Source organism: Balaenoptera borealis, assembly GCF_965194805.1.
Source record: "Balaenoptera borealis genome assembly, chromosome: 11".
NCBI lineage: Eukaryota > Metazoa > Chordata > Mammalia > Artiodactyla > Balaenopteridae > Balaenoptera > Balaenoptera borealis.
This window is the reverse complement of record NC_138868.1, coordinates 72,677,889-72,705,658: the sequence shown is the minus strand read 5'-3', so window position 1 is coordinate 72,705,658 and position 27,770 is coordinate 72,677,889. Positions and strand designations below refer to the sequence as shown.

The following is a 27,770-nucleotide window of genomic DNA, read 5'->3' as shown; positions in this document are numbered from 1 at the left end:
ATAATCAAACCAAATAAACCTCCACCCAAATGGCTAAAGAAAATAATCACCAAGTAAATACTTTACGAACATTTTGTGCTGAAAAGAGAAGAAGCTAATAATCATTATCTTGCTTTTGAAAATATTGACAGTGGCCCTGGAAGGGATTTGGAGCATTAAAAGGAATCTCCCTGTGGGAGGCTTGAAGCCAGGACTGCGGAGCAGAAACAGTTTACTGCCACAAGCCAAGTACTATTCGAGGCACGGAGGGCTACAAAGTAAGACCTGGATACCCTTGACTTTCACCCCAAGTATGGAAGATACTGAGCTGTTTATAAACCAGTGGTGTATGCTTTATTTACAGCTCCCAGTCAAAATCCAATCTTCTTTTGACTTGCTTCTCTCAGGTTACTTGTAGTTTAGCTACATTGCCTTATTGTGGAACTTAAATAGTAATAGTTTAAGTAACCAATTTACCCCACGGATACAATAGAAGTTCACACTCTTGAGTTATACTCCTGACTCTTTCCTTTCCTTTTTATCCACGGAAGACCTTCCAGCACACAGGCTCAGTGGGGAGGAATCTTGCACTGTCCTTTCTTCTAGACAGAAGATCTGCGTTTACTAGTGGAAATGAGGAAAGGGAGAAGAGGGAATTCAGGAAGAATAAGGCAACTGCTTTGCTAGGTTCCATTAGTTTTACCCTATTTTAGGTAGGAGGCCACCAGGCTGGCCCCAGTAGACTCTTCCTCACAGACATTATGTTTGGGGAAAGAACTGTTACTCATTCCTCACTGCCCCAGCCAGCGTCTGCCAGCGACATTTGTGGCAGGATGTGGAGAAGGCAGGGGTTCTGACATGGAAGCACAAGCAGTGTCCAGATAGTGTACGGACATACAATTGGGTCTGTAAGTCCTGAAAACAGCTCTACAATTGGAAGGGAACCCTGGGCTGAGAGGAAAGAAGTGTGTAAGTGCCAAGCTTGGGTCCTCTTAACCAAGATATGAGTCATACTGGCAAATGCTATATAGCACTTCATATTCTAGATTCTTCATATATAATTATCTATTAAATCTTTACAACAATCACATGAAACAAGTACAGTTCATTTCACAGATGAGGAAACTGAGGCACAGAAAGGTTTGAATAATTTACCCAAGTCACTCAGCTAGTGAGTGGAAGTCACGAGGCACCACCAACTCTGTGAGCCAACGATGCACAGGAACTGGGCTGTCTGGTGAATCTGGAATGGGGTGAGGGCTCAGCCCAAGTGCCACAAAGGAGGGGCGTCCCCAGGGAGGAAGCCTCCAGAATATGGATTCAGTAGGAGGAAAATACAGCCACTAAAGACTGAGACACAAGGTGAAAAAATAAACAAACAAAAAACTTGTTACTTAAGGGGATTCATGTAGCAAAAAGGAACCAGTAATAGAGACCTGGGTTTAATAATAATAAATTAGTAGTAGCCACCATTTATCATGTGCCAGGCATGGCAGTCTTTTATAGTTATGTAATCCAAAGGGTCACGTGAGATGAGTGAGGGTTTCAATCTTCATTTTTCATGTGAGAAAACTGAGGCTTGGAGACATTACATTATCCAAGATACTATGTCTAGGGGGTAGTGAGGCCAGAACTACAAACCTGTTTCCATCTGACTCCAAGACTATGCTTCAACCTTTGGGCCATCATGGCAGAGAATTCGCTCATCAGAAAACAAGGGTGGAATAGTAGTGGTTAAAGAGGTACAAATGCCAGGGCCATGGGAATGCAGGGTTAGGAACCTGGAAGTCAACTACATGCAAAATCCACAGAGATGTAAGTGACCTGAAGTAATGGTTGTTGCACCCAAGTCTGGGACACTTGCCCAGTGGGGGCTATTTATTTCAGCTTTCCACCCAATTTGTCAGGTCCCAACTCTAGTGGGCAAATCCATCATTCCAAGAAAACTCACAAAGCAATTTATTTTAAGGATGATTTTCTAAATGCCATATTATAAGACTGGTTTGAAGAACAAATTACCTTCATTTGAAGACACAGAAGTGCAACAGATTACCCGATTTATCAATTGGAGGCATATAATAAAAAATATATGTTTGATTTTGACCATAATTACATTACTTTCATCCATACGGTTTAGGAGAAACTTATTCACAGCTCCCGCTCATTGATACTCATCCACACTACCTTCCTAGCGTCCCCCAGCCCTCTATCTCCAGCCTACATCAAGCCCTTACAGTGGTCATGTTATAGTATGTAACTGACATTGTTGTATGTTTTAGCTTCATCTCTGTAAGTTACCAGCTGCATTTTGCCATATAAACTGCTACTATCTGCTCTACAAATCACAACTGATGAATCCATAAGAATTAGCTGATAACTGATAACTGAGAATTAGATATTTCTCATTATCAATTAGAAAAGTTAGATGCAAGACAGAAATATCACAGATGAACAAAACCCACAGATAACTCTCAAAAATTGGTCAGTATTAATTCAAACACTGTCAGAAACCCAATGAAGGCGGGACCCATGTCTCTCTCACTCACCGCTGTTTGTCTGGCACTTAGCACGGTACCTGGCACGGTAGGTGCTCAATCGCTATCGTCACAAGAATGACCGCGCAAATGATGAAACAGGAAATACATACGTGTTGAATGCCTCCTGTATGTTCGGAACCTTCTTGCTGCTACCCCACACGTCTCCCCCTCCACAAAAGTATATGGTTTTCCCTCTTTGAAGTACTAAATTAAACAATGTAAACAATAGAAGGAAAAGCAAGGGAACCCATTGACTTTAGTGTGTGCGTCATGAAAAGTTGTGCATATCTTATATACACACTGATGCTTTCAAAGAGAGGTTTTCCTTGGAATACAATATTTCCAGAAACCTCTCCTATAAAGTGTACTTTAGGTAGATAATCTGGGCAATCCTCACTGCCATCTTTTTCCTATTCACTTGTGCTTCTTTTCCTTTTTCTCAGGAACAACACGATCATTGTAGTTGTAACTCCTCCAACATTTAATACACGTCATTTAAAATTTAAATTTAGAATCATGATCATCTAATTGTAGTTCTAAATTCTAAAAGAGTTTTTGGTTAGAGACTATGAAGCATCTCCTGCTTTCATTATACTAACAAGATTGAGTCAATTACCTTGATCGTTTTCTTCTTATTCTGTGGCATGTAACAACAACAATAAAATAATAATATTAAAGTTGTCCAGCCCAGCACTTCTCAGGCTTTAATGTGCCTACAAATCACATAGGTATCTTATCAAAAAGCAGTTTCTGATACCGTCGATCTGGAGTGGGATGAGATTTTGCATTTCTAACCAGCTCCCTGGTGGTGCTGATGTTCAGACACTATACTCTGAGTAATGAGGGTCTAGAAGACCGAGGTTTCTCCAGTTACTTGAATCACATGGGTATGGCTTTTACATTCTGCTCTACCAAATGAAGCACTGTTAAGAAAATTAAATCAATTTTAGATTAAAACGGGGTTGGAATTAAAGAACATTTCCCCAAAGTAAAAACTTACTTATTTGTTCACTTATTGCTTTACTCTAGGATAAGATGAACAATTTTTCCATTGAGAAGAAACCTCTTTCTCCTGATGTCTGAAAAAACGGAAGAAACCCAGGCTTGTTTCACGGTTTAGATGTGTTTAAAAAAATGTATATTAGCCTGTAATTCCTATTATTGATATTAATTCCTATCTATAAATTAATCCAAAGCAATGAAAGACGATTGGTAAAGTTTTGCTAAGCACCTGAAAACAATGGAGGAAAATATATTTATTTTTAGTTATCACAGTTGGGATACACGGGCTTCTATTTCAGCTTATTTTATTAAGTATGTCAAATATGATAAAACAAAGGCATGTTTATTGAGTCTACTTCAAGGAAAACATTATAAATGTTAACCTTTCACTGTAATATAATTATGGTCATCCATTAAAAAAAAATTACAGGTATAGGTAAAGGTTAGTAAATGAATGGCAGAGATGAAAAGTCTCTGACTCAGAGACAACCATTTTAATGCTAGCCTTGGTAGAGCTCATCCTTTCTCTAGAATTTGTCACTAAATAGTAAGGAGCCAGGAAATTTATGGAGAGATTTTAAAAGGAGGGGGGCATTTTACAAATACTGTAATACTGCTGGGCTAAAAAGAGGTTAGTTAAAAAGGAGAAAAAAACCTTAACCTTCCTTTCCCCCCAGTTGTCAAAAGTAACATATGTACTGTGTAGAAAAATTGGAAAATAAAAAAAAATAAAGGAAAAAAACCCATCTGTAATTCAATTCCCAGAAAAAGCCACTGATAACATACTGATATATTTTTATTCTTTTTTCCTATGCATGTTTTACTTTATATGCATAGGAAATATTTGAAATCACATTGTATGGTATATATAACACAACATATAATTTCCCACTCATTAAAATATAAATGAATAATTATATTAAAAATCTTTATATGTTTGTACTATTTTTTTTTTTGCATTTATTACTCTATGTTTTGGACCTTTGGATTTTTCAGATTTTTCATTTTATACATAACTGCTGTGATTTACTTACACCCCCTCACCCACTTAAAAAGTTCTTTTTCCTAGTATTCTGGTTATACACGTTTCATTCTCCTTCTTCACTTAAGCTCATCTTAAAACTTTCTCCAGTTCATGGTTCTCAAGTTTATTTCTCAGATTAATGAAATAAATCAAGTCAGCTCAACAAAGATTTGTTGACTGGGTATGTCTCTTCCCTACTTAAAAATATTTACACTGTGAAACAGTCAATAATCTCTTGAGTCAAAATCCAAACTTTTCCAGATTTAATACAGAAATTTCCATTTAGTTAATACACACTAAGAGATCCTACATGTAAGCCACTTCCAGCCATCACCATGTTAATGGAACTCTCTAATCATTGGCTACTTAAAAAACAGTGTTGTGAGCCAGTGGCTAAAATTGGAGAGATTACATCTTCAATTAGTCAAGAAATATAACACCCCAAACTACCTGAAAATGGGGTAAAGCATTTACTATGCTTACGAATCTAAACTCTTAACCTCCCCCAAATTCTTACCATCAACCTTTCTGCATGTATATTAGGATGCCACACAAAAGGAGCAGTGGCTGGGGAGTATTGACTTTTACTCACCATTAGAAATGATGCCCTGTTTGCACTTGGGCTTTCAGGGTTACTTTACAAACACGTGCTAAAGGATTTCCTCCCTCATTTCCACTCTACTTCTGCCCAATACACAAGCTCCCCCCAGTTTATTCTTAGCCTTGCCACTCGGGCTGGGGCCTCTGCGTCAGCCTCTCTATTCCTGGTCAACCGATAACACACACTGCACCCTCCCCACTGCAGGACGGATTTCATGGCACGGTTTCCTTGCTAGGGCTTCTCTCCTTTCTCTACTTTGGGGCCCTGGTCCTTTTGGGGTTAAGTTCTGTTCTTTATTGCCCCACTGCACATCTTCCAAACTGGCTTCATGTACAGGGTTTTTCATCCCAGGATTATTTATAATAATGAATAATGTAGAGGATGATTTTTTAAATTGCTACATAATAGGATGCATCTGTTTTGTTTCTTTTAATTTAAAAAGCATCTTTAAATGAAAACTTTTTGAAAGCCAGGGTCACAAGGACACTTCTTTAAAGTGATAAAAATCTATAGCAATCTTAAACCAATGGCTATTTTCATTATTGATGAAATACGACAGAAGCATTCTTTCTGAGATCAGAAAAAAAATAAAAATGCTTTTTTTCTAAAGATGTTTGCAACTTGCTCACTTTCCTCCTTCATTTTATGTGCTCCTGGCTCTGGAATCTTTGAACTTCCTGGGTTCAGGCCAGGGACAGTTGCCATGGGTTGCTGGGTCACTTGTGTCATAGGGCTTGCACCCCACTTCCTAATTTGGCCAAATAGTCATGGCAAAAGTATCTGTGAGCCACACAGACTAAAAGATTAGAAGTAAAAAAAAAAAAAGCCAAATTGATTGGGAACACTCTTTAGTTGCATGAGATGGTGAAACAGAGCAGGACCCTATGGTCCTTGAGCCCCATGTCCTCAGCCTGCCTTTTGTCTGTGGAAAAACTTTAGCCAAAGAATAAGTTTAATCTGAGAAGTGAGAAAATGCAGAAAAAAAAGGAAAACAGTCCAACAAGACTAAATAATAATAGTGTAGTCATTAAGCAAAGTCAAAGGAACATTTAGTTCCTTCGCAAGAGCTATAGATAATATTCTGAACCATAACTTTTGAGCTGTTTTATAGATACTGAAACCCTCACCAGGTGGAAGAAGTTAACTACCTGATGACCAGACTGGAGCCATGACATAAGCTGCCACAATTCCGAGAACTGGCCTCAAAGAAATGGTGACAAACCGACCCTGGAACTGAAGGTTAACTGTACTTAAAACAATCAAGATGACGATGATCAAACAAATGCATGACCAGTTTCAAGATGACTGTCAGAGCTGACTGTGCTGTTTCTGCATGTAGCTCTCTCCCCTCACCTATAAAAGCTCTTGCCCACTGATTGTCTGTGGGGGGGAGTTGGCCTTTGGACAGGAGTCTGCCCTTCCCCCCAGGCTGCTGGCCTCCGAAATACAGCAAACTTTCCTTTCCACCCATTTGCCTCTTTACTGGCTTTAGACCTGCGAGCAGCCAGACCTCCACTTTCAATGGGACAAAATTTTTTTGAAAAGACAATGTTTTAGTCTTACTTTTAAAGAAATGTATCCTCTGGTTTATCTTATTAAGATATCCTTTGTTTACAACCAAAATATTTATAGAGATAGAAATCATACAATGAGGATTTTTTTAAAATAAAAATACTATCATGTTACACCTATTTTATAGCCTGCATTTTTTTCACTTAGTCAGACATTATGACCGTTTTCCTATATGATATATGTTTGTCTAAATCATGATTTTACAGTCCATATAGTATGTCCTGATATGACAGTACCACAATTTACTTACCTTCATGTTGCATCTGATTTTTCTAAACTTGGCATTTTAAGAAATATTTCTACCTCCTCCCACTGATACAACAAACAGGAAATGCTTTATATTTTCCTCATAGCCGAGATGACTCCCTAATCCTTATAGAAATCTGCACGTTTACACTCTAGATGGAATAAGCTAGAAGGTGTTTTGATGAAATAGGGTGATCAAGTTGGGAGTCAACATTGTCCATTTCAAGAGCCCAAATCCCCTTAGTTCCCAGAATGTTTCAGCCAGAGTCACACTCCTGCCTACACAACACACACACGTGCACATGCATGCACACACACACACACACACACACACTACAGGAGATTGGAAATTAACAGGGATGGACCTGGAGGACTTTATGCTAAGTGAAATCAGCCAGTCACAGAAGAATAAATACTGCATGATTCTACTTACACGAGGAATCTAAACTAGTCAAACTCACAGAAGCAAAGAATAGAATGGTGGCTGCCAGGGGCCAGGGTGAGAGAGAACGGGGGGTTTGCTAATCAATGGGTATAAAATTTCAATTATAGGAGGTGAATAAATTCTAGAGATCTGCTATACATCACTGTGCCTCTAGATAACAAGACTGTATTGTACACTTTAAAATCTGTTCAGAGGATACTTCTCATGTAAAGTATTCTTACTACGGTAAAATTTAAAAAAATTTTTTTAAGTAAGTAAGGGACTAAATGCTGATTAAAACTGTGTGCATAGACAGGGCTTTTGACTCATGGTTTTCCCTTTACCTGGTGTGGTCCATCCAGCACCTGTACCATCAGTAACTACAGATCCTTTTTCTTGGTCATATGATAAAACTATTAAAGTCATGTTTTCAAAGTGCATTTAAAGACATGGGACAAAGCTGATGTTAAAGGAGGAAAGATGACTACAAATAGTATCACAATATATAAACTATATATATATAAACTATATTATACTGGATATTCGTTAAATACCCAAATACAAACAGTGGTTATCTGGGGATGGAGTTGGGGGAGGAGCAATATTTTCTTTATCTTCTTCTTTATATTTTCTATATTAAAAAAATTTTTATATAGTAAATATGTGCTGTATATATGAGACAAACACAATAAATGCTATGAAATAATCTTCCCTGACCGCACCAAGGTAATTTTATATATTTTATTTCTTGCCATATCTCAGTTACTTTTAGTCTTGTTTTCTTACTTTTTAGAGGCCCTTTTGATGGTAAATGGTAATGATATCTCTTAAATACAAACCCATATTTTTTTATGGTGCCTGTACAATAGATGATGCCACCTAAAAGGACAGTAAAAAAATGTTTATGATGGCTTTATTCAAAATAGCCTAAAAATGGAAACAACCCAAATGTCTATCAACAGGAAACTAGATAAATTGTAATATATTAATACAGTGGAAAGATACAAGAAAACAAAAAAGAATAAACCATATGTGACCAATGACTCTCACAGTCATTATGATGACAAAAAGAAGCCAGACACAAAGAGAACATACTGGAGGAATCCATGTATAGATTTTGAAAAACAGGTAAAACTAACCTAGAGAGACAGAAGTCAAAATAGTAGCTTCTGAAGAACCTGAAAAAGAATACATAAATGTATATATATATATAAATATATATTAATATATATATATACATATATATACACATATCTGTATAACTGAATCACTTTGCTATACAACTGAAACATTGTAAATCAACTATACTTCAATTTAAAAATAAATAAAATAAAACAATAAAAAGTAACAAGACAATATGGGCAGATTTTAAAGAAAATATTGGGGTGGAGAAGTATGATTTTCTAAGTATGATATGAAAGTCAGAAACAATAAAAATGATAAATTTAACTATGAAAAATAGTGGTTTCCTTTGGGAACTATTGACTAGAAACAAGCATGAAGGATCCTGTTGTGTTTTATATCTCTATCTGGGTAGTTGTTACACAAGTAAGAGTATGTGTGTGCTGCATGTAAAAAGCATTGAGCTGTGTGCTTAAGTTTTGTGTTCTTTACGTATATCTTCAAAACAAAACAAAGCAAAACATAACATAGGAAAATTATCTTGGGAAAGAAAGGACTGCTTCTCAGAATGCTAAAAAGCAAAGAGATTAGGATTTCCCCTGCAGCTGGGATTGTGTTGAAACTCTAATTAGGCTTTCTATATTCTGATTTAATAGTATTAACTATTTCCTAAGAAATAATATTACAATATGTAAAGAGAAAACGAAAAAGAAAAATATACCCAAACTAATTATCCAGGGACATGGGGGTAGGGTGCAGTGTCATTGGGCCTAAGATTTAGTTGTGTCCCAACAATGTAGATTTGGATTAGCTCCTAATCTCTCTCTTTCTCTGTCTCTGTCTCTGTCTCTGTTTCTCTCTCTCTTCTCCACCACTCTCTTGCTCCCTCTCATTTTCCTCCCTTCCTTCTCATCTTTCCTTCCTTCCTTTATTCTTTACTTTCTGACTGCCTGTCTGCCTTACTTTCTTCCTTCCCCATCAACCCTTTATTTCTTTATACTCTGCGGAGTTTCAAAAAAGATTTACAGCTTCAGATTGTTTAACAATGAGATTTTTGGTCCTTCTATTGTGCCTAGATCATTAAGCTATGTCTTTTTCCCCTGATCCTGATCTTTACTTCACTATATTCTTTCATTTAAATTCTAATTTAAAGTTTATCAAGTTTGATTCTGGTAGCCAATATTGAAAGGAAAACCTGGTAAGTTAAACAATTCATATTGTTCATAACATTTTAAAAAATTCCCCATGTTGAATATAGGTTGAATTATGTCTCCCCAAAATTCTTATATGGAAATCCTAACCCCTAGTACCTCAATAAAGTTGATTTTTAAGAACACTTAGATTAAAAAAGAAGCCATGGCTCCTTGGAGGAATGTCTGATTCCAGATCTGAGGCAGGAAATCTCCAGGATGAATTTGGAGCATCTTGTACAGAAAACAGGGAAGTTTCCAAAATTAATAGGTCATATCCAAAGGACTCAGGAGCCACCGTGAAGTAATCCTCTGGCCAAAAATGGGGAAATTTTAGCATAAAAAATTTGGCACTCACTGAATATATAAAAAGCCATGAGTTCATAAGTGTATTTTTAAATGAGAGAAAATAAGGCAAACAGCAACAACAAAAACAAAACCCAGCTTCACTAAACACTAATCGAAATTGCAAAGGCATTAATTCTTACTTACAAAGGCAGCGACTGAAAAGAAAGAATTATCTATTATCTTACCTTTTCTGAACAATTTGGTAATTTAGGTACCAAATAGCCCTAGTAGATTAAGGGAAGTCCTCTTTACAGAATTTCAGTTAATAAATGTGGAAAGAATGATAGATTAGTGAAACTACCATTTTATAATCCCCAAAGCATTAACTGACTCTGCTCATCAATGGGTGAAACCATTGGACGAATGTGGTTTTTTGTTTTTTTTAATTTATTTGTTTTTATTTTTGGCTGTGCTGGGTCTTTGTTGCTGCGCGCGGGCTTTTCTGTAGCTGCGGCACGCGGGCTTCTCATTGCGGTGGCTCGCAGGCTCTAGAGCACAGGCTCAGTAGTTGTGGCGCACGGGCTTAGTTGCTCCGCGGCATGTGAGATCTTCCCGGACCAGGGCTCGAACCCGTGTCCCGTGCATTGGCAGGCAGATTCTTAACCACTGTGCCACCAGGGAAGCCCTAGACAAATGTTGATGGGAGATTCCTCATTGGGAGAGAAGGCTAGGCACCACAAGAACCTGTGATTAATCTTAACATCACACAAGTGCAACAATTGGACACCAAGTGCCACCTGGTGTGAAGTTACCTGTGGCTTGATTGGATTCAGGTTCAGCTCTTTTGGTAAGTAGACTTTGTAGGTGACATACGTAATCATGAAGGAATGGAAGATGATATATGGGATTTAATTGAAAACATAGAAATAAAAGAAAAATGGTTAGGTGGAGCTTATGTGAGCAATCTTAATAATCGCTGACTCTTGATGAAGGGAACTGGGGGTTCATCACCTTTTTCTTTCTACTTTTGTATGTGTTTATAGTTTTTCATAATAAGTTGTTTGCAGGTATTTATTTTAGACATAAGGAAGCATTTGTTTATGGAAATAATAGAAAGACTGAGAAAGTTCCTTCCTTGGTCATCTGTTCGAAATCAGAACAAACACAAGAGGCAGACACCTCTCCAGAACTGTTCAGCTCACAAAGGTGTTCATTTCTCTGAGAACTAGTACCCTCACTCCCTGCCCAAACCCACCTACTGACCACCACTGCTCTGGACCCAGTGCCAGACCATAGCTAATTTCACTAGAGGGACACCAGGCCCAAGGAAGTCCAGTCAGATTTTTGCTGCCAAAGACTTAAAACTGAGATTCAAAATCTGCTTGTCACACTCTGCTGTTGGAGAACTATGGCGCTAGGGAGAACTATATTCTGCCCAGTGAACTGGAGAAACACAGAAAGCTGATGGGGATGGCGGGGTGGAGGGAAGGAAGGAGATGTAGCATTCTGACAGCATTCTCTGTCCTGTAGTCCTCCTCTTGGGCTTTGTAAGAACCCCTTCACAAGATAGTAAATTTTGTTCAAGGGAGCTCTCTGTCACAGACTAGCCTTGGGTGCAGGACACCAAAGCCTTAGCTACCAGTGAGTTTGTCAGATGAGAGCCTGGGAACCAGTGAACATGCAGGGCATCACTGGAGACTGTCCCTCGGTGGAGGGGCCTTTGGACTCACGGAAAGGTTAAGTCTCTCATCATTTAAGGAAATTTCTGCCTAATGACTCTTTAACTTAATTACATTAGCTTTTTTTTTCTTACTATTTTTAATAAAACTCTTCAACTATTAAAAAAAAAAAAAGGTGGGTCTCTATGAGACACACTTCTTACATGACAGTAAATTTTGTCCCCCACCCTGCCCTTTTTTTTTTTGGTCTAAAGCTGGGACTTCCCTGGCAGTCCAGTGGTTAAGACTCTGCACTTCCACTGCAGGGGGCATGGGTTTGATCCCTGGTCAGGGAACTAAGATCCCGCACGCCGCACGGTGTGGCCAAAAAAAAAGAAACAGTCACCATAAAGCTGTCTCTAGTAAGTCACTGTAATGGCAACGAAAAGAATCCTTAGTAGTACAACTGCCTTTAGTTTTATCTGGCTTAATTATAATACCTGCTTGGAGCACGTGTGTGGGCTAAATAGCTTCCTTCCGGTTCATAATTCCAGGTCTCTATAACTAAAGGGGATAGAGTGGAAACTTTTGGGTGGAGAGACCCAGGTGTATGCCCCACCCCTCAAAAAACATTGCTTCCCTTTAACTTGAAAAACGTCTTTGATAATATGAACAAACCTTGCTTAACTATTTACAAACGGATATGAGAAAGTTGCAAAGATAGGTGTCTGAAAGAACTTTCCACTCTGATAATGACACTTGATCAGTTCAGAAGTGACAAATGACAAAGTGACAAGGCAATCAAGGAAATGTTGCCTCAAGAAGCAAATAGGCAGGGTTACTAAAGGCCTGACACATCATAACTTCTGAAGTCTACCTTTGGATTCTTCAGATCTGGAATTTCTCTAAAGCTATAATTTACATGGGTGGGTTGAGTGTGATAGCTAGCATGTTCCACAAGGGCAGAAATTTTTGTCTGTTTGTTCAGATATACCTCATGTGTCTGGCACATAACTGACATCCAGTAAGTGTTACTGCATGAAGTTACAGCCTTTGCAAGTTTTTAAGCCCAAACAAGGTCTGACCCTAATGTAGCCCTCCAAATATCAATATAGAACAATTCTCAGTCCTGTATTGCTTGGAAAACACTTGAGAAATAGCTCTGCAAGCTGATAATGACAAAGGAGTCGTCATAATATATCAAAATAAAGAAAAACTGCAGTATTTTATCTTTTAAAGGAACACAGCCAATCCTGGGGTCATCATATCAAAATCTTCTAACAACAATCCCCAAAGTTCTTTCTCAAACTGTGGACAGGGAAATGGGCCCTTGAGAGTTTCAAGGGAATGAAAGAGGCACAGCAGATTTTCAGTGACGAACAGTGAGAATGTGCGAATGGTGGTCAGGCAGCATGTACGGCTTTTATTCACATCTAATTTCTCTTCTCTGACTTCAAGAGGGGCTGTTACTCCCCTGCTGTCTTGGATGATCCTGGAAATTAAGTCTTTGAGCAGTGAGCTCACTCAAAGAAGTTCCCTTTTTTTGCAGAGTCCAGTGGTGCTTCCAGGACAGAAGTAGTTCCTGCAGTGCCGTCAGACAGTTGGGGCAGTGTTTATTCACCTGTCTTTCTCTTTCTCCCAAGATCAAATACTTGCTGAATTGGCTTAAACATTGCTAAGGGTAAATACAGACAAAAGGTTCTTTTTGGAGTGGTTGAAAATAACATAACCAGCACTTTTATTGTGATTTCACCCTGGTGAATCTTGCAAGATTTCTGGGCTGTGGTTTATTTGGCCACGGTATGCTGGTCGTGGAACTATAAAAAGTGGCTGTCCCACTTATTCAAGAATGGTTTTTCCTTGCCTTGCATAAGCAACATGCATTTACCCTTCCATTCTCACACTCTTCCAAAATCATTTGTATGTCACTAATTTTGTTGACTTTAATCCAACAAGTATTTCTTAATATTTCAAGTGCCTCAGAGCCCTTTTAGAAGAATCACAGGAACTAGTGTGATGGAACCTGGTCTGACCACTTTTGTGCTCTCAGTGGCTGCTTGGAGGTAATTTGCTGGTCAAGACAGAATTCCCTGACTTCTATGGAAAATGCATCTTCTCTCCATTTTCTTTAGTGAGGAGTGCCCTGGGTCTGTGTGAGAAGTGGGGTCAGGGCAGGGGGAGGGGAGGGGAGTCACGATCCCTTCCTCCAATTGTAGAGATTTGGGCTGCCTGCCTGAGTTAGGGTCTTGTCTTGAGTTAGGGTCCGATTGCCTTGAGTAAGGCCACACATAAGTTCCGATGTGGAGTCAGTACCATAGTAAATCCAGATCAGATGTGTTTGAGTTCCTGAGACTGTACGGAATTTGAGCTAACTCATTTGACTGAGGACCCAAGTAGACTTCAGGTGAGGTACAGAGATAATGCTGGTGAACCTGAAGAGGATTTGGGGAGGCCAGTATGATACTTACCATTTTCACCCTACACTTGTGCTATATTATTTATCTTAGTCATTACTTTTTAGCCCAAAGTCTTTTGCATACTCTCCGTGAATGAAGAAAGTGAACTGTTTCATAAGTGCCTCATGAAAAGTAAAATTAACAGTGGTGTTCATTGATTCACTCATCTATTCATTTATTTAACAAACATTTATTAAACACCTCGTATGTGCCAGGCATTGCACTGTGTGATATTAACATGCTTATTGCAATGTCAAAATAATTTCCTTTTGTGTGTCTTGTATTCCATAACTTCTACATGTGACTGCAAATAAACTCTCTTTTAGGAAAGAGTAGTTTAACAAGAAGAATGCAGAAGTAAGCCCTATAAATATTTTAAATATGGTGCAAATATTTCTGACTTTAACCAGAATTTCACAATGTACCGTTTTCTGAACATCCAAAATTCTTGCACTACCTGTTCAGTCAAGTAAGAATACAGGAAGAACTTGAGTGCATAAGAGTAAAACCCTAAAATAAATGTAATAAATTCTCATATTGACTATTCATAACAGTATCTTTTAGGGGCAGTAAATTTTTGCACTTAGATAAAAAGAAATGACCTTAAAAGTTGGTGTTAGTTTTCTTTTTTCTATCGAGGAATTAATAGGGCAATGAACAATAACTTGTGGATTGTTGTGGAATTTACACAAGTCCTAACACTTTTTAACTAACAGTCATTCCATAATCATCTGCCCAATTATACACAGTTAAAAACTTGTATCTGACAAAAGAAATAATCTCCACCTTTTTTTGCATACGGGTTAGCTTTTCCAGTTGAACCTGCTCACTGGCTGCACCCCATTTCCTGGTAAGTACGTAACACTGGGAGGAACTTTCCCCTTTTATCTCTTGAAGAAAAAAATTTGAAGTATACTTGGCAGGTCAATGTTCAGTCACAGAAGTCTCAACCAAAAACAGCCACCCATCTGAGGGCAGCCTGGTTCTCATGCACCTGCAGCTGACCGAGCTAGGTGCTGGTGGGCAGACTCAAGGCAGTCGGAACATGTTCTGAGGCATCCCTGGAAAACAGCAACTGTCTCTGGTGAGGAGCAGTAGGAGAGACTTAAAATGAATTCTTTCCCTGGGGAAGAACAAAGCACAAGTTAGATTTTTAGGAACCACAGTTGGCCTGGTTCTTGCCCCCAGAGAATCCTGTCCTATATTAAATTTTGGAACTGAATAGGCCATTCTTGGCCCCATTGTGCGTGGAAACCTCATCTATCTTGATTAAATGAGCCTTGAGTGCTCGCTCTGGCAGCACATAGACTAAAACTGGAACGATACAGATAAGATTAGCATGGCCCCTGCACAAGGACGACATGCAAATTCGTGAAGTGTTCCATATTTTTAAAAAAGAAAAAAAAAATGAGCCTTGAATTTTGGAGCTCCCCTCTACACACCTTTAGCAAATTCAGGGGCCAAAAGCCCTTCTTGATACCTGACCTTGTCATCATGCTTGTGACTGAAATCCAGTTCTTCCTGTGTAATATTTTGTGGAAACTGGGAGGCCTTTAAATACACGAAAGAAACGTTTGTTTATTATGACCAAATTAAAATGAATCATAGAATGTTTAACGTTCTAAATTGATTTAGAATTCATTTAGAATAATAATAATTCCTTGCACAAGGCTGGTAGACACGTTGTTTTGGCCTCTGCCCACCATCCCTTCCCTCTTCTTCAGGGAACAGCACTTCACTTTTTCTTTTGGGCAACTACCTTCACCCCACTATTAGTCCACGAGGTTTATATGGGACTGATTCTACCCCCTAGATCCAGAAGAGGGTCCACATCCCCTGACCACAGTGATTGCTTCGAGAATGAGCGCCCTGCCCAGGTTGGGCCGATGAGACGCAGCCTAATTTGATGGAGTTTCCGAAGCTTGTCCCCAGGGTCCTGATTAATACATGTGTAGCATTTTACACGGAAAGCTTAAGGAGCTTCTTAAGGTCACAGCAAGCCATTCACATAGCCAGCTTCTCCTGATACTGGCCCACTTTCTAGTTGGGGAACAATGATACCAACAGATCATTTCAATAATACATTAAGAGCATTCATTCATTCATTCAAGTATTCATTGAGATGATGAATACTACTAGATACCTGGTTCTGTGCAAAAGATGGAGTTTGACTGAAACAGCCATGATTGCTGCCCAATGATGTTCTGAAAGATGTGTATATGGGCACACACAGGAGGGGCATGTAACCTACCCTGGATGTGTGCGTATGGGTGTCCAGGAAGGCTTCCTGGAGAAAGAGACTGGCTTCCTAAGTACCTCTGAATCTATTCTCCTTTAATTTTAATTTAATCTCATTCTCACAGCTACTGTCTTAGTTCAGCCTTTTTTGTTTCACATCTGAATTATAGCAAGAGCTTTCTAACTGGACTAGATACTTCTACTGTTATCCTGGTCCCTAATATCCAACTCATTCTTTAGTGATGACAGAATGATTTGTTTCTTAGCAACATTTTACTGACATATTATATACATACATAAAATTACATATGTAAGCATACAGCTTGATGAATTTCCTCAACCAAGCACACCCATTAACCAGTGCCCACATCAATAAACATGGCCACCACACCAGAAGCCCATCTCACGTCCTCTTCTGTATACTCATCTCCTCCCACAAATGAGTGTTTAAAAATACTAATCTCGGGGCTTCCCTGGCGGCACAGTGGTTGAGACTCCGCCTGCCAATGCAGGGGACACAGGTTCGAGCCCTGGGCCGGGAAGACCCCACATGCCGCGGAGCAATTAAGCTCGTGTGCCACAGTGACTGAGTCTGCGCTCTAGAAGCCGCGAGCCACAACTACTGAAGCCTGTGCAACTAGAGCCCGTGCTCCGCAACAAGAGAAGCCACCGCAATGAGAAACCCGCGCACCGCAATGAAGGGTAGCCCCCGCTCACCACAACTAGAGAAAGCCCGCGCACAGCAACAAAGACCCAACGTAGCCAAAACTAAAATAAATAAATTTAAAAAAGAATACTAATCTCATTATATTGCTCCCTTGCTTTGTTACAGCTTTTCAAGGACTCTCCACAGGCTTCAGGATAAAACCTCATCTCCTTAGCCAAACTAAACTCTTGTAATTCCTAACCTACTATCCTGGTTCTCACAGCCTGGCCTTTGCATATGCTGCTTATTCTGTTTAGACTAATGTCTCAGCCCTCTTCCGCCCCCATTTTAATCATTCCTAATTATTCCAGGAACCACCTTCTCAAAACCTTCCAAGATCCCTTCCTCTCCATTGTCTGCACTTCTCATAGATTCTGAAAGGTAGAAATAGTGTTTTTCATCCCAGTTTCCCAGTTGGCTAAATGAATAAATGAGAACACCTGGCTTTATTACTTTCCCTTAAAGCCTTTCCTCCTCTTGCCTCCTCCCCTCCATTCCTTTTAAGTAAGAACAAACCACTGCCCGGTGAATAAATGCATATAGTTTGTAGGTAAGTCATGACTTTTTTCACTGATCCAGCCACAAACTTCTGCTTGGTATCCCCTCGCATACACCAAGATATGACTGAAGTAGGGACAGTTTGTGGTCCTGCACCCTACCAAGATAAGTGGACACAATGGAAATTGATATTCATGAGATCTGAGCCATTCTGCCAGTAAAAAGTTGCTTTAATTGGAATATCTGAAGGATCTAAGGGAAAATTGGGAGTGGAGGGAGGATACAGGCAAGCAGGCTAACATTTACCAAATGCCAAACACAAATGTTAGGCTCTATCTATGATGTCTTATTTAACTGAAGTGGGGGAGGAATGGGCATAAACGTATAGGTTTTTGAATTGCATAAAAAGAAAAGCCAATATGTCCTTTCCTTCCTTTGGATGAAAAAAGTTATTCATGCATTTATAGCCTTTTCTTTCTAATTAAAAATAACAGAGTGGAGAATCACTGAAATTTCTAATTTCAAAGACAATTTGTTTAACTAGCTTGAAAAATGATTCTATAAAAACATTATTATAAAAGCTTTTGGTGTGTAAGAGAAAGTATCACTAGGCTGATGGGTACAGCCAGAGCACCTAACGCTGTCCATTCAGCTCCCAAATTGTCACTGTGGGTGGGCAGGTAATGCCACTTGAAACTACCTAAATGAAACCATTTTTATAGAAGCTTTTACAATCTGTACTTGGTTTTCAATGAAAAAGTTCTTCATAATAAATCCAAATGGCATAACATCAAAAATACCTGACAGGTTGGCCCCATTCCCAGCAAGTCTACTTCTTCCCTAACATCTTGTAACTTACATGGCACTGGGCTGGGGCACCACCAATGCACCGCTGTGATCTAAAAATTCTCTCAAACCGCCTCCTCTCCTTAGGTCAACAGCCCACCCATGCCCTATTTAGAACTTTTCTGAATAAAAGTTTAATTACATAAATGAAGGCCAAAATCCAGAAATTCAAATTCAAGCCATCGGGAAAAAAAACTCCTTAAGTCACGGTAGAAGCAGATGCCTCAGTTGCTTCATTGATAAACCTGAAGAGGCCACTGTGATACCCTTTATACCCTAAACTTGGATGCTATAATATTTATCTTAGTCATCGTTTTATAGTCCACAGTGCTTTGCTGGATCTTCATGAGCCCAGATATTAAGCTGCTTCTTAAGTGCTTAGTAAAATTAATGGTGTTGTTCATTCATTCATCTCACTGAATAGGCAGGAAGTTCATAGCTCTGGTCCAAAGAAAGCTATGAGCCAGCAGGCAGAAGCGTTCATTCAGTGAGGGAGCGAAGAAAAAGAACGTGTTTTCACTGCTCAGAAAACTTTCGATTCTTCTGTTTCCTCTGCTGGGGCTGTAGGCAAAGCGAATGTTCTGACAGTAGGGTTTCCTTGAAAACTTGGTTTCACAAAATGCACCACCTCTGTGGGCCGCGCCTAGGGAGCTGACTGCGCTACCTGCCTGCGTCGGCGGCAGGTCACGAGGTTAAGGTCCGCTCCGCGTAGGCTGAGCCTCTGTCAGCACGTTTCCGCGGCCTCGCGGGCTCCCTCCCTCCGGCAGGCGTCGCTGGCCATTGATGGGGCGAGAGGAAGGAAGAGGATCTTCGATCCCGCCCGCAGGCTCGGTACCCCTGGGCCGCCTTCCTCCCGCGCCCGCGCCGCCGCGGCTTCTGGAGGGTCTCGCACCAGCTGCCGGCGCCCAGGGATGAACCGGGCCCTCACTCTGGAAGGCAAGAATCTGGGCGGCCGCGATTGAGGGCTCGGGCGCAGCTGGGAAGGAGTCCCCGGCAGGCGAGAGCGCCAGCGCCAGGCCAAGGCGTGGGGTGCGCGGAGAGGTCCGGGATCACGGCGACGGCATCCGGAGTCGCGGGCGGGGCGCTGCCGGGGAGTCCGGGAACCCTGGAGGGGCCGGGGAGTGGGCGGAGGTGCAGCAGGAGGCGCCCGGGGCTTGGCCGGGCTGGTCTGGTCGGGCGCGCGGTGGAGGGGAGGGACGGGGCTGCGCTGGGCTGGGCCGCCGGGTCCGCTTCCCTCGCCCTGGACTCTCGCCGGGCGGCGAGGGGTGGGGAAGAGAGCAAGACCTGCGGGCCTTTAGATCCTGGGACCGCCCTTTCCCGCTCCAGGTCGGGCGGCGAGCAGCAACGAAGGCTGAACCCTCAGTGGCAGCATGAGAGCGGGCACCGCCGCTCCGGGCTTGCGGCCGCGCGGCGGGCGGCGGCGTCTCTGCCGGCACTCGCCATGGGCGCGCGGTGGGGCCGGCGGCGCACTCGGCGTGGAGGCCTGAGGCTGTCCGAGGCCCATTTGGCGCTGATGGCCGCCAGCCTGGTGTGCAGCGCCGTGGTCGTCTATGTTTGCTGGAAGCAGCTGCCGCCGCTGCCCTGGGCCTCCTCCGTCCCGCCGCGGCGGGTGAGCGTGCTGCTGTGGTGGGAGCCCTTCGGGGGCCGGCACCGAGCCAAAAGGCCGCCCCCTGATTGCCGGCTGCGCTTCAACATCAGCGGCTGCCGCCTGCTCACTGATCGCGCGGCCTACGGGGAGGCCCAGGCGGTGCTTTTCCACCACCGAGACTTGGTGAAGGGACCCCCGGACTGGCCCCCGCCCTGGGGCGTCCACGTGCGCCCGGCGGAGGAGCAGCAAGTGCTGATGGACGACGAGGAGGAAGCCGCGGAGGCCTTAGCCCTGGCTGCCTCGGGCCCCAGGCCCCCGGGCCAGCGCTGGGTGTGGATGAACTTCGAGTCACCCACCCACTCCCCGGGGCTGCAGAGCCTGGCACGTAACCTCTTCAACTGGACGCTCTCCTACCGGGCCGACTCGGACATCTTCGTGCCTTACGGCTACCTCTACCCTAGGACCCATCCCAGCGAGCAGCCGGCGGGTCTGGTCCCGCCACTGGCCCGGAAACAAGGGCTGGTGGCCTGGGTGGTGAGCAACTGGGACGAGCGCCAGGCGCGGGTCCGCTACTACCGCCAGCTGAGCCAGTACGTGACTGTGGACCTCTTCGGCAAGGGCGGGCCCGGGCAGCCGCTGCCTGACGTCGGGCTCCTGCACACGGTGGCCCGCTACAAGTTCTACCTGGCCTTCGAGAACTCGCAGCACCTGGATTATATCACGGAGAAGCTGTGGCGCAACGCCTTCCTGGCTGGGGCGGTGCCGGTGGTGCTGGGCCCAGACCGTGCCAATTACGAGCGCTTCGTGCCCCGCCGTGCCTTCATCCATGTGGACGACTTCCCTGATGCCTCCTCCCTGGCGGCCCACCTGCAATTCCTCGATCGGAACCCAGCTGCCTACCGCGGATACTTTAGCTGGCGTCGGAGCTATGCCGTGCACGTCACCTCCTTCTGGGATGAGCCTTGGTGCCGGACCTGCCAGGCTGTGCGGATGGCTGGGGACCAGCCCAAGAGCGTCCCTAACTTGGCTGGCTGGTTTCAGCGGTGAAGCCACCTTCCCCTGGCTGTAACCCAGGGAGGCCAAGTCGTCGGCTTTTGGATCCTCCGGATCCTCCGCTGTGCATCTCCTTAACTGCCGAATCACGGGACTGTATTTTCCAAACACCCGTTTTTAATCTATTCCCATAGACTAAAGTTGATTTACCAAGTAATATTATTCAGCACAAAGACTGGGAGGGAAGGGTCCTGGGTGCTCATGGTTTTTGGACAACTAGCAGTTGGGCTTCCTCTGCTGTCCAAGGGCATCTGAGCTCTGGGGTGAAGATGGGGGCCCTTCCTCCCCTTGTAACCAGTGCAGAGGTGAAGAAACAGCTTACCTACAAGAAACAATTGTCAGTGGCTCTGAATTTCCTCATCTGCCACAGGCCATATTTGTGGCCTGTGCTGAGTCCAAATCTCACACAGTGCTCCTTCACTCATGTGACTGGGCCAAATGCGGCAAACCCCTGGTTTCAGATAGAGTCTTGTTGCGGGATAGTGAAAGGACTGTGGCCACAAGTGGGTCTTTCTCTTTGTGCCTGGATTTCTCAAAGCGTCATCTCCTAAGAAGGGTGAGGAGGGTGGTCCAAGAATCCATTGACTTCCTTAACAGGTGCTGTTGTTTGTTCCCTTGCTCTATGAATGGAAACAAGGTGCTGGATTGTCCTTGGAGAAGAGTTAGGATGAATATTTGGTGTACCTCACTTTACACAAATGTATTCTTGAAAAGCCGCTTTTAAATCAAATTCACTGTTTTAGAAGAGCGCAATATTTAATGGAACCCTATGGAGAATCCCTTTATAATGTGAATAATCATCTCCTAACTGATTTTTTCTGTGTCTATGTTTTTCTATAACCTGGATCTTTTAAAAAAGCATATTAAAATTACAGATGTGAAAATAAAGCAGAAGCGACCTTCCTCTCCCTTCCTCCCAGAAAACCAGCCTGTGTTTACAAACAGAAGAGAAGGAAGCCATAGTGTCACTTTCCACAAATTTATTTATTTTGTGTCTTTACTGGAGCTGAAATTTAAAACTGGAAAGTCAGTCCTCCATGGGGTCCTGGCATTACCTGTCTGCAGAACAATGAAAGGGATTGCACTGTATTATGGAATCATGCAAAAGGAAAAAAGTTTCCTGGTGTCTGTTAATGGCAGTTTTTGATTCTGTCAGTTTTAAGTTAAATGTTTGGTTGCTAGGGAATAGAACTAAATCAGTGCCTGCAGTAAAAACTTTATCTTTTGTTACAGAAATCTGCACTTCTCCCTGGGGCCACCAGGTTCCCCTCCTGGTCTGCCCAGTAGTACAGTGGGTACATCCTCACGTTTCTACTGCCCCTGAGACTGTGCTATGGGACCAACTTTGAAAATATATGCATTGACTTTGAAAGTTGTTGAATGAGCAGCATATTCGGTGTCACAATGTACCTGCGCCACGTGAAACACTGAGCTTGGGAAAAACAAAAATGTTTAAGGCAAGGTTCCTCTCTTTAAGGCTCTTACAATCTACCACTGTCAAAAAGTAAATAGTGGACTTTGATAAATCAATTGGCAGAACTTATTTGTTTAAAGTAATGTTCTTTTTTTTAAGATTAATTAATTTATTTTTGGCTGTGTTGGGTCTTCGTTACAGTGCGTGGGCTTATTATTGCGGTGGCTTCTCATTGCGGAGCACAGGCTTTAGGCACCCAGGCTTCAGTAGTTGTGGCACACGGGCTCAGTAGTTGTGGCACATGGGCTCTAGAGCACAGGCTCAGTAGCTGTGGTGCATGGGCTTAGTTGCTCCGCGTCATGTGGGATCTTCCCGGATCAGGGCTCGAACCCATGTCCCCTGCATTGGCAGGCGGATTCTCAACCACTGTGCCACCAGGGAAGCCCCAGGCTACTCTTTGTTGAGGTGCACGGGCTTCTCAATGTGGTGGCTTCTCTTGTTGCGGAGCATGGGCTCTAGGTGCGTGGGCTTCAGTAGTTGTGGCACGCGGGTTCAGTAGTTGTGGCTCGCGGGCTCTAGAGTGCAGGCTCAGTAGTTATGGCGCACGGGCTTAGTTGCTCTGCCCGTGTCCCCTGAATTGGCAGGCGGATTCTTAACCACTTCGCTACCAGGGAAGCCCCCTTTTTTTTTTTTGATTTACATATAGTTGACTTACAGTGTTGTGTTAGTTTCAGGTGTACAGCAAAGTGATTCAGTTAATATATATATTATATATGTAGTATATATATATAATATATATTCTATATAACATATATATTATAGATAATATATATTCTTTTTCGGATTCTTTTCCGTTATAGGTTATTACAAGATATTGAATATAGTTCCCTGTGCTATACAGTGGATCCTTGTTGTTTATCTGTTTTATATATAGTATTGTGTATCTGTTAATCCCAAACTCCTAATTTGGGGGGGAGGGATAAATTAGGAGTAAAGTGACATTCTTAATAATACCATAAATCAATTATTAGAAAGCTAGTTGATTTAAAGCCTGAAATAATGTGTTTTTTTTCCTCCTTGATTTATTATAATAAGCACCCTCAGTGACCGTTGTGGGTAAGGTCCAAGATTAATTAGGTTTATACAGAATTCTGCTGTAAACAGTAATTTTGCATTTGATTAGTACAATTAGCTGAATCATAAAGTAACTTTTATCTCTATGCATTTGTTCGAAAAACTCACCAAAGTCTAGGTGCTTCAATTCTCCCTTTTTCTTAAAAGGAGAAATTGAAATCTCTGGATAAAATTTCCTCATTAAAATATTATAGTATGGGCAGAATTACAATATCAAAAGAGAACCTCCAATAAAGAAGGAAAGATTCTATTCTTAAAATAAGTATTTATGATTTATTGGTCAATGGTCTTGGTGTTATTGGGAATCTACATGGGACAGTGGGGGATAGTTTGGAGTTTGAAGGTAATCTGGCTTAACTCTGAATTCCAGCCATGTGACCTTGGGCAAATTAGTAATAACCCTGAGCCTCAGCTTTCTTAACTGTAAAATGGGGCAAGAAATGACTTCACAGCTCCTTATGAGCTGTTCAGGAAATAAAGTAATAAGGTGCCTAACACAGAGTGGTGACTCAACTGGTGACAGATAGGTTTATTTCCCTTCTTGCAGTGATTTCAGGGTGCCTCCATATCCATTTATATGGATTGCAGAATTAAATCTCAGGGTATGTTACAGAATATATCTAAAATAAAAAGGAAGTGGCCTCATATCATGTATTTCAAATGAATCCCTAAAGCTCAGCCATACTACTTCAAGAGTCATTACTGCCATTTAGATTGAGCTTGAATTTGCAGACTAGGAAGAAGCACTACGCTTTCTTTGAAATTTTTTTTAAAAAACTTGTTTTGGTTTTGGTTAATTTATATTGTTAAATAAGTATTATTTTACTAATGCTCTCCTTGGTATTAACTCTATTTAAAACTAACCATGTATTTATTGAATAGTTAGCATGAGGAAGGTATAATTGCAGTTTTATGTGCAAATTTGGGGTAAGGAACAAACAATATATTTTTAGGCTAATTTCATCAAAGAGCAAGAGAAATGCAGCAATTGCTCATTTTATGTGATTTCATTTTTCAAGTCATTCTAAATTGAGTAGGTTAAAATTTCACATACGCTAATATAAAAATACATAGAGATGCATCACATGTATTTCAAAATGGCTTTCATAAACTTTTCTTTCAAATGTATTACAAATTTAATTTAATATTTTTAGTGCTCGATGACTTTAATTACACGAGTACGCCTGAAATATTTGCATCAAGAAGACAGTCTGACTTGCTTTCAGTATTCACAGGTCCTTTCCAGTTTCCAAACCCTTCCTCAGCAGTAATTTAGAGGAGACAGGGTAGCTGCATGGAAAGAGCTCGCAATTTGGAGTCAAAACCTGGGTATGTGGTTTTGCCACTTTCTGTCCCTGTGGCCCTGATTAGGCGAGTTACTTAAATTAGCGTCCTCCTTTATATGCATGAATGCCCCTGCAAAACGAAGATTAAATGTGTTTGCCAGGGTGCTTTGTACATTGTAAAGTGCTATACAGTTACAGGATGCTCCAAATTTTCAAAGCTCTAGAGCAGGGATCAGCACACTTTTTCTGTAAAGGGCCAGAGAGTAGATATTTCAGGCCTTGCTGGCCATACAGTCTCTGCGGCCACTACTCACCTCTGCTGTTGGTGGTACAAAAGCAGCCACTGACAATCTGTAAACAAAGGCAGTACCTGGATTTGGCCTGTGGGCTATAGTTTGTTAACTCTGCTCTAGACTTTTAGAGATAGGAGGAATTTGAGAACCTACCTGCTGGGGTTTTCTTAGAAGGGATTTACAAATTGGAAGTCGAGAATTTTGGAGGCAGTTATTCCTGGGTTACTAGACCAGCTTTGCAACGTTTCCTAATTGTCTCATCTTGGGTAAATTATTTAAGCTTTCTGTGTATTGATATTCTCATCTCTAATTGAAGGTAACCATATATAATTTATGGAGGTGTTGGGAGAATTAGAAAAGACCCTTAAAGTACTCAGGACAATGTCGGGCACACAGGAAGCACCTGGAAGATGTTAGCTGTGATGATCACCAGTCCATTTTATAGAAGAAGGGACCTGGTTAAGGACTTACCTAAGGTTACAGCAATAGCGGCAGAACCGGCCGTGCTTGTGCAAGTCACAACTCCTTTGAGCCTCTGTCACTTGAACTGCAAAAGGAAGGGGTGGGACAACATCTTCTCTTGGGACCTTCTAGTTCCATTGCCCTCATTCTACTAACTGGCACCCTAGGGCTTAAAGAACTAATTTACCTCCCTAAGTGCCTTCCTTACAGTCTGGAAATGACTTAACTACACAGCATCAGTAAACTGGCAGAAAATCCAGGCACCAGAGAGGGAGACTCTGATGTAGCATTAATAAAATATATATCTATTTATATATAATATGTAATTATTATATTTTATAGATGTGTGTATATATGATATATATCTTTTTTTAATAACATGCCTTAAATATCAGGGAAGGGAGCCAAGTTCTTGGTAATTAGTATGGTGAATAATTGCACTGAATACAGTTCAAGTCATTCTTGGATATGTCTCAGGGACTCTTATGCTACACATTCTTATAACAAATCAAGTATTTATGTACCCATGTTCAGATTGTTTTGACAAAATGATTAAAGATGGAAAATGACTCCTTGTTTATAATGTATATTTCCCAGGCACTAATGTATTCAGCAATGATACATGGGATGTTTCTTGGTCAAGGGGTTTCTGTAAGTTCTTTGGTTCTAGAATGGTGACTGAAATGTGATGGCTTTGCCTTTTCTGAATTACACAAGGTCTCATGCAGCTCGTCCTCTGCTCTTTCTTGCCTGGCTTCTTCACTTTAACCTAGTGACTCATCTCCAAGGGTGTAAGTAGTGTACTCCTTTCTCTCATTCCAGTTTACTTCACTGAGTGCTCTGATGCCCTCTGTACTGTCTCTAGCTCCTGTGCGCTAAATTAAATAATGCCATTTTTAAAAGAGGTAGAATACTGGGAATTCCCTGGCGGTCCAGTGGTAAGGACTCCTCGCTCTCACTGCTGAGAGCCCAGGTTCGATCCCTGGTCGGGGAACTAAGATCTCACAAGATGCACAGCACGGCCAAAAAATTTAAAAATTTTTTTTAAAAAGAGGTAGAATAAAGACTAGGAATGTGATGGTGGGCAGAGGCATCTTTTTTCTTAACAGCTTACGCTCAAATTATTAAAAGGGGAAAATATGAACTTGGAAAAACACTATTTTCTCTACTTTCCCTTCTCGAATAGATACACACTGATGTGCTCATTTAAGTATAGAGTTTGAAAAATGATGATAGCCAGCTGAGGGTAGAAGCAGGTGTGACAAGAAAAGAGGACTCAATAATGAAAGAGTTTTAAAAAAATGCGTTATAAAGCAGAATGGGTGGTGAATATATGTGGGGAGTGAAGAGGAAAAAGGAAAGACGTTGGGGTAAATGAGTAAGAAGTGCTTGAAGAGAAGGTGAGAAGATTCGATGGAAAAAGAAGAGAGGGAAGATGAGTGTGAAATGACAAAGAAGTACGATAAAGGAGGAACATGTGCCCGGAGAATGAGAGAAGAGAGTAAAATCTACCATTCGATGCCATTTTCCTCAAAAGAAACCTTTGTTCCAACTTGAAATGCAGCATCTGTTGGCAAATGGGGAGTGAAGTGACAAGGAGTCGGGAACTTAACAAGGAATAAAGTGACATTTCAGCAGAAATATAAAACTGTCCCATGATTGGTTACAACAGATTCTTCTGACTGCTTCTTTTTCATCTTGGAAAAATCACTTTCATTGCAGGTTTTTTTGGTTTGGGGTTTTTTTTTTTTTTTTCTTTAGATTTCCAGACAGCATACTTGAACTGTCCTCAATATCTACTTTTAGAGAAATTTATTATTTTTTAAGATAGCCGTAATCAATTGACTCCTTTGAAGAAGAGTCGGAGGGAAAGATGGAGAGGATTCAGAACATTTGATACCTTATTAGTGCCATGGGGAGCCCTACTATAAAACTATTTCAAGTAAGTTGTAAAGAATTGGATTTTTTGAGATCGTCAAATGAATGTTTCTGAAAATTACTGAATCTTCCCTAAATATACTAAAAAATGATGCCCTATTAGATCGAGTGCTAAAATCTTAATCTGAATTATTTTGCAAAGAGGGGGAAATGGACTACTCAGCAACATTTTACAAATATTTCTTGGTTGTCTTCTCTGTAGGCACTATGCTAGG

At 41.4% G+C, this 27,770-nt stretch overlaps 2 protein-coding genes across 4 annotated transcripts in view; both read left to right on the top strand.

Annotated features, from left to right (window-relative positions):
- PIWIL4 (piwi like RNA-mediated gene silencing 4) overlaps positions 1–27,770 on the top strand; it is a 128,102-nt gene that overhangs the window by 12,853 nt on the left and 87,479 nt on the right. Inside the window, exon 3 of one of the 2 annotated variants that reach the window (XM_082340065.1) lies at positions 132–17,119. The exons of the other annotated variant lie outside the window; for it this stretch is intronic. Coding sequence (XP_082196191.1) covers positions 132–397 — 266 coding nt within the window. The 3' untranslated portion in view covers positions 398–17,119. Of the gene's footprint in view, positions 1–131; positions 17,120–27,770 lie in introns of those variants that run through there. 2 annotated transcript variants of the gene reach the window in all.
- On the top strand, positions 17,775–26,186 carry FUT4 (fucosyltransferase 4). 2 transcript variants are annotated; one of them, XM_082339977.1, is made up of 2 exons: positions 17,775–19,323; positions 19,714–26,186. In XM_082339977.1, the coding sequence occupies exon 2, from the start codon at positions 19,829–19,831 to the stop codon at positions 21,020–21,022; it is 1,194 nt and encodes a 397-aa protein (XP_082196103.1). In that variant the 5' UTR covers positions 17,775–19,323; positions 19,714–19,828; the 3' UTR covers positions 21,023–26,186. The 2 variants fall into 2 exon arrangements, with proteins under 2 accessions (XP_082196103.1, XP_082196102.1); XM_082339976.1 differs by having other exon boundaries at positions 19,172–26,186.